The sequence below is a fragment of the Erythranthe guttata genome, chromosome 2, assembly GCF_056151865.1.
Source record: "Erythranthe guttata isolate IM_541 chromosome 2, IM_541, whole genome shotgun sequence".
Taxonomy (NCBI): Eukaryota; Viridiplantae; Streptophyta; class Magnoliopsida; order Lamiales; family Phrymaceae; genus Erythranthe; species Erythranthe guttata.
Window position 1 is genome coordinate 12,211,762 of NC_142534.1, and position 6,779 is coordinate 12,218,540.

Below are 6,779 nucleotides of genomic sequence, written 5' to 3' on the forward strand. Positions count from 1 at the left end.
TAAAAAAAAAATCAATCCCGACTCAAGGACAACGCGCTAAAAAATATTTCACTAAATTAATAAAATTTGGTTGATGTCAACTGTTTAAATTTATAGAGGTTTACCTGTAGTTTAAATTATTTCATTAAAATGATATACGTGTTACAAATTAAAATGGAAGACTAAAAAGTGTCAAGACAGAAAACTAGGAACTTTTTGTTTAGTTTAGGAAAAGAAAACTAGGAACTACATATGTTAAAAAATGATGATTTGGATAGGACAGTACATTCTTAGGTGCTCATGTTTGAACACTTCTAAGTCTAACTGCCCAAACTGCTTAACATTCCTCAAACAACACACAATTCGCCCCCTGATTCCGATTCCTCTCCTTTTGACTTTCACCAATCCTTCCCAATAAACTACTTTCATATATATTAATATTATAGATATATATATAACAAGTCTGTCCTTCTTGACCATTGCTCATTTACATAATTGTTCTCTCTCTCTCTCTCTCTCTCTCTCTCTCTCTCTCTCTCTCTCTCTCTCTCTCTCTCTCTCTCTCTCTCTCTCAAATTAAGCAAAAATGGATGAAGCCACATTCTCGGAAGCAGAAAGCAACGTCAAGCGTGCCAATCACGTTTCGTTTAGCGGCCCGTTGGTCGTTACGGGCAGTAAGAAGCTAAAAAGCAGGAGCGTACGAACGGAGAATAACGACGATTCTTATGATGTCGAGATAGCGTTACACGATGTTAAGGATGATGAGGTGTCGATAATTCGGGGTGTCACAACAACTTCCGAGCAAAATTTATCGGCCGATAAAACTCCTAATTCTCTCGCCTCAAAGCTCTCGTTTCGCATGAGGCAAGTCTCGCGCGAACTAACTCGAATGGCCTCTTCGAAGAGCTCTAATAACTACAAGCTCGATCGAAGCCACTCCGCGGGCACGGTGCATGCGCTCAAAGGCCTTCGCTTTATGAACAAGAATGTCGGAAGCGAAGGATGGTCCGACATTCAAAAGCGCTTCAAAGAACTTTCTGCTGGTGGGGTTCTTCACAAATCGCTATTCGGCCAATGCATAGGTTCGTTTTGTACCATGTATTTTATTCCCTGTGGCGGAGCCAGCATAGGGTCACGTGGGGCCCACGGCCCCCAACATTTCTCAAAATCCCTATTATTTTATATAGACATTAGCGCCCCTCCCCCAAATCCCGCATATTTAAAATCCTGGCTCTGCTAGTGTTTGTTGCATTTTGTTTTGTCCGTCAAATGATCATTTATTTAATTTGCATCGATTAAAATGAATTTGTAATGTTGATGTATAGGAATGAAAGAATCGAGCGAGTTTGCGGATAAGTTGTTCGAGGCGCTAGCAAGAAAGAGATGCATCGTCTCGGATTCAATCACCGAGGGAGAGCTCTATCGGTTTTGGGAGCAGATTACAGATGCCAGTTTTGATGCCAGGCTGGAAACTTTCTTTGACATGTAAGCTTCTTATTTTCATGTGATTACAATTTTTTTTCTTTTTTTAATTTTTACTAACAAGTTTATTAGGACAAAAATAATTTTATAATTTTATAATATACAAAAATAAGTGGAATTTTTTTTTTTGGGTAATAGTAAATTATTTTTCATTTGTTGAATATAAATACAGAGTTATATGAAAAATGCAGGGTAGACAAGGATGCTGATGGGAGAATTATGGAAGATGAAGTGAAAGAGGTAAGGTCTTTAAACTTAAATAATAAGTCCATTATAAATTGTCGGCTAAATTACAACCAACCCCTGAGATAAGGTCAAATTACAAAAAAAACTCTTTTGTTTAAGTAATTACAAACACCCCTCAACTATATATTGTCTTACAAAAAATCCTTCCTTTAATAGGTAAATTTGACTTCGTAAGGATGGACGTGTAAGACGATACATAGTTGAGGGGATGGTTGTAATTACCCAAACTTAAGGGTTTTTTTTATAATTTAACCTTACCTCAGGGGGTTGGCCGTAATTTGCCAAAAAATATAATTACATCATAATAACTAAATAAACTAATGCTTTTTTCAGATCATCACACTTAGTGCTGCAGCAAATAACCTCTCAAAAATTCAAGACCATGCAGATGAATATGCAGCTCTCATCATGGAAGAGCTCGATCCCGATAACCGTGGTTACATTGAGGTCAATTTAAGAACCCGAAAAGCCGATTTTTTTTATTTTTTTTATTTTTTTAATCGACCATTATATTGACTTATTGAAAAAAAAATTGTATGCAGCTGCAAAACTTGGAGACACTACTTGTACAAGCGCCTAATTACTCTTCGAACCCGACGACAGAAAACAAAGTTCTAAGCCAAATGCTAAGCCAGAAGCTAAAGCTCACAAAAGAGTTAAATCCGATAAAAAGATGGTTTCGAAAGAAGGCTTATTTTGTGGAGGACAATTGGAAGAGGATTTGGGTAATGGTAGTGTGGTTAGCAATTTGTGGAGGGTTGTTCACTTGGAAATTTATCCAATACAAACATAAGGCTGTGTTTCATGTTATGGGATATTGTGTCTGCACGGCTAAAGGCGGAGCCGAAACGCTTAAGTTCAATATGGCCTTGATACTATTGCCGGTTTGCAGAAATACGATGACGTGGCTTAGGAGTCGGACAAAGCTTGGCTCGGTTGTTCCGTTCGATGACAATATTAATTTTCATAAGGTACGTTGTTGCGTGTACGAGAAAATCGATGTTTTTTTTATAGGACCTTGTTTCGTTTGATTGAGAAATCAAAAACTTATCTCTCTTTCTAACTTGATTTGACTGCTGCTACAGTAAATTAGTAATGAATGTCTTCACTAAAATACAAACAAACATTTTACCTTTTCAAATTCTTTTCAAAAAAACAAAAAATCGAAATATCGCCCCAAAAGAGTGCTAAACATAGTTCAATTTTGTTTTTTCTCTCAACTTAGAGGGTGTTTGACTAAGCTTATAAGATGTTAAAATAAGCTTATAAGATATAATGAGTAAAAATAAGAAATAAGCTCATTATCCAAACATTTTAAAAATTAATTCTAAAAATAAGATGTTAGCTTATCAACTCTTAAAACATCTTATCAGACGTAAGAGCTTATCAACTATATATATTTAAAATAAGTTTAGCCAAACAAGCCTTTATTGGAGAATTGAGTATTAAACATTTTGGTATAACAATAGAATTGGAACCTACAAAATAGCAAATACCTTATATTGGTTATATATATATAAACTCCATTCTTTGAATTAATTTCTTTTAGGTAATAGCTCTTGGTATAACAATTGGGACAGGGCTACATGTAATTTCACATTTGACATGTGATTTCCCTCGACTATTACACGCCACCGATGCAGAATACGAGCCGATGAAGCCGTTGTTCGGAGAAGAAAGGCCGAATAACTATTGGTGGTTTGTAAAAGGCACGGAAGGATGGACCGGAGTCGTAATGTTGGTGCTTATGGCAATAGCATTCACATTAGCTCAACCGTGGTTCCGTAGGAACAGGATCAACTTACCTACAACCATAAAAAATCTAACGGGATTCAACGCGTTTTGGTATTCTCACCACTTGTTTGTGCTAGTCTACATTCTCTTCATCGTTCATGGCTATTTCCTCTACATCACCAAGACATGGTACAAGAAAACGGTACGAACAAACTATCTCGAAAATCACTTGTTCATCATCTGTAACAAGAGTTTATTGCATTTAGTACCCCTTGTGTTGTATCGAATCGCTAAAAGAGTCCATGTGTTATTAATATTAGCAAAAAAGTCCATAAAATGCGTTTTTTTAGCACACAACCCCCTTACCGGTGAGGTTTAGTTTGCTAAAACAATTGCACTATAGGAGTTTTTTGCTAAATTTAATAACATGAGAGATTTTTTTTAGCAATTAGAATAAACACAGGAGTGTTGAATGCAATAAAGCCTCTGTAATAATCGATAAGTTATATTTTTCAAACAAAATTCTATGCAGACATGGATGTATCTTGCTGTCCCGATGATATTATACGCCTCCGAGCGACTAATTCGCGCTTTTAGGTCGGGCCACAAGACTGTTCAGATTTTGAAGGTAAATATATAGACACAGTTAAACCTCTACAAATTAATACAGAACAAGGGAAATTCTATTAATTTAGCGAATTATTAAATTATCAAGTTAATAATTTAACACGTTTTCACCTGAGTCGGGACCGAGAAAAACTATTTAGAAATCTAATTTGAATAATGTGCATGTTGTAATATTGTCAGGTGTCTGTATATCCTGGAAATGTAATGTCCTTGCACATGTCCAAACCTCAAGGATTTAAATATACAAGTGGGCAGTATATATTTGTCAATTGTCCCGAAGTTTCTCCGTTTCAATGGTAAGTTCGTCGCGAAAAAAAAAAAAAAAAAAGTTCGATAAATTTTGGTACATTTTCGAAAAGCATTCACTCTGTTAACAAGTTATTATCAATGTTTTACATGCAGGCATCCTTTCTCGATTACATCAGCTCCAGGAGACGATTATCTTAGCATCCACATTCGGACTAGGGGCGATTGGACGTCTCAACTCAAGGCGATCTTCTCAAAGGTTTTTTTAATTTCTCGAATTTATAATTTTTTTACATAGAGAGAACTACATATAATTAATGGTTAGCCATTTTACAGACAGACTACATGAATTTTGATCATACATAAATTTTGGTTAGGTATGTCACACTCCCGATAATGGCCAAAGCGGTCTCCTACGAGCCGACATCGGACCTATTAGTTCGAACAAATTAAGGTAATCAAAACTTATATTACCATTTGAGTACTCCTTTTTATGTTTTGTTTGGCTGGCAATTAAGCTCTAATTAACTAAGGATAAATTACGATTAACGCCCCTAGACTAAGGTCAAATTACAAAAATGTATTCTTGATTACCAAAAAACCCCTGAAGTCTGTTGTCGACTTACATTGTGCCCCTTATATATTTTCTTATTCCATCCTCTGAAAATACCAATATTACCCTTAGGGGTAATTTTAATAATATTATTTCACGGGGGAGCTAATTGAAATATTTCTTTTAAAATAAAATATGATCGTTTTGATCAATCTAATACTTGTTTGTGCCGATCCAAAATATTTGTACCTTGGTTTTTTGAGCAACTGTATATTGGACCTCCTAGTTCAACTATACAATTTAGTTGTCAAATGATTGTGCAATCTTATCTATTGTCTAATTCTATCTTGGCAGCCAAACAAGGCCTTATAAGTTAGAACAGTATAGATAAATTCAATAAATGTAAATATTTTTACCACTTAGGTTGCCAAAGCTCTTGATCGACGGTCCATACGGAGCGCCAGCCCAAGATTACAAAAAGTACGATATCGTCCTCCTCATAGGCTTGGGAATCGGCGCCACCCCTTTGATCAGCATTGTGAAAGATGTGCTCAACAACATCAAACAACAAAAGGACATAGAAAAGGGGTCGCCTTTATTAGAAAATAATATCAAGAGCGATAAGAAAAAGACTAGTAATTTCGCAACGAGGCGCGCGTACTTCTATTGGGTGACTCGAGAGCAAGGCTCGTTCGAGTGGTTTAGAGGGGTGATGAACGAGGTAGCTGAAAACGACCACGACGGTGTGATCGAGCTTCACAACCATTGCACGAGTGTGTACGAAGAAGGAGACGCTCGGTCGGCACTCATTGCAATGTTGCAGTCTCTCGAGCACGCTAAAACGGGATTGGATATAGTGTCCGGGACGAGGGTTAAGACGCATTTTGCGAGACCCGATTGGCGTCGGGTTTTCAAGAATGTAGCCGTCAACCATGCTGGTCAAAGAGTTGGTAAGCATTCCTCTTTTCCAATAATAATATTTGGGAAAGTACACTTTTATCCCTTAAGTTTACTTACATTTCACAATTGGTCCTCCGTGTTCACAATAATTCAACATTTAGTCCTTCATGTTTCAATAATCTAACGTTTCTGGTCATTTTCGTCAATTTTCTGTTGGTACTAATGGAATCAAGTATGTGGCTATTACTGTCTTAACTGACAGACGAACAGTAAATTGACGTAAATTCCCAAAAGTGTTAAATTGTTGAAACATGATGGACTAAATCTATTTTTTTTTTTTTGTAAACAAGAGGGACCATATGTGGAATCAAGGTAAATTTGAGGGACAAAAAGTGTAATTTTCCCAATAATATTTCAATTGAAAATTTTAAATTGATTTTCGTTTTGTTTTGGGAAATAGGTGTATATATAGATGAATATTTTTGGCTTGATGTGTTTTTTACAGGAGTGTTCTACTGTGGCCCACCTACGCTTGTTGGGGAGCTTAGACGGCTAGCTCATGACTTCTCTAGGAAAACAAGCACAAAGTTTGATTTCCATAAAGAAAATTTCTAAGGGGTTCTTTTATATATTAAAGTTTAAATTCTTTGCAAGAATTGTAATATTCATGTTTTTTCCTCTCTCTCTTCCTTAATTATTCTTGTGTTTCTTATTAGTATGGGTGATCACATCTTTGTTAAATTGAAGTTCTTGTAATGTCAAATCTTATTTGATAGTTGATTATCTTATTTGCATCCAAGAAAAAGTAAAGATCGCGGCTGGAATGCTAACTCTTGCAAGATCAAATTAATCTTTTGAATATACAAATACTATAATATTCTTACTTATTAAAAAATTAAATAAAAATTGACACAATACCGGAAAAAAAAAAAAACCACAAGACTAAATTTTTATTTTCTCCATCTTCCAAAAACCAAAAAAAAAAAAAAAAAAAAAAGCATTTCTTCTTCAT

At 35.6% G+C, this 6,779-nt stretch overlaps 1 protein-coding gene across 1 annotated transcript; it reads left to right on the plus strand.

Annotated features, from left to right (window-relative positions):
- Positions 1-453: 453 nt before the first annotated feature.
- On the plus strand, positions 454-6,575 carry RBOHB (respiratory burst oxidase-like protein). Its single transcript, XM_012994536.2, has 12 exons — positions 454-1,061; positions 1,305-1,464; positions 1,653-1,701; positions 2,041-2,154; positions 2,250-2,678; positions 3,257-3,643; positions 3,974-4,069; positions 4,249-4,364; positions 4,471-4,573; positions 4,692-4,768; positions 5,291-5,817; positions 6,273-6,575. The coding sequence occupies exons 1-12, from the start codon at positions 566-568 to the stop codon at positions 6,380-6,382; spliced, it is 2,664 nt and encodes an 887-aa protein (XP_012849990.2). The 5' UTR covers positions 454-565; the 3' UTR covers positions 6,383-6,575.
- The last annotated feature ends 204 nt before the right edge of the window (positions 6,576-6,779 follow it).

Excerpts from the sequence above, each read along its gene's own strand:
- RBOHB (XM_012994536.2), top strand. The coding sequence starts at position 566 with ATGGATGAAGCCACATTCTCGGAAGCAGAAAGCAACGTCAAGCGTGCC. Across the intron at positions 1,465-1,652 it reads CTGGAAACTTTCTTTGACAT|GGTAGACAAGGATGCTGATG; the intron begins GTAAGCTTCTTA and ends TGAAAAATGCAG. Across the intron at positions 4,070-4,248 it reads AGACTGTTCAGATTTTGAAG|GTGTCTGTATATCCTGGAAA; the intron begins GTAAATATATAG and ends TAATATTGTCAG.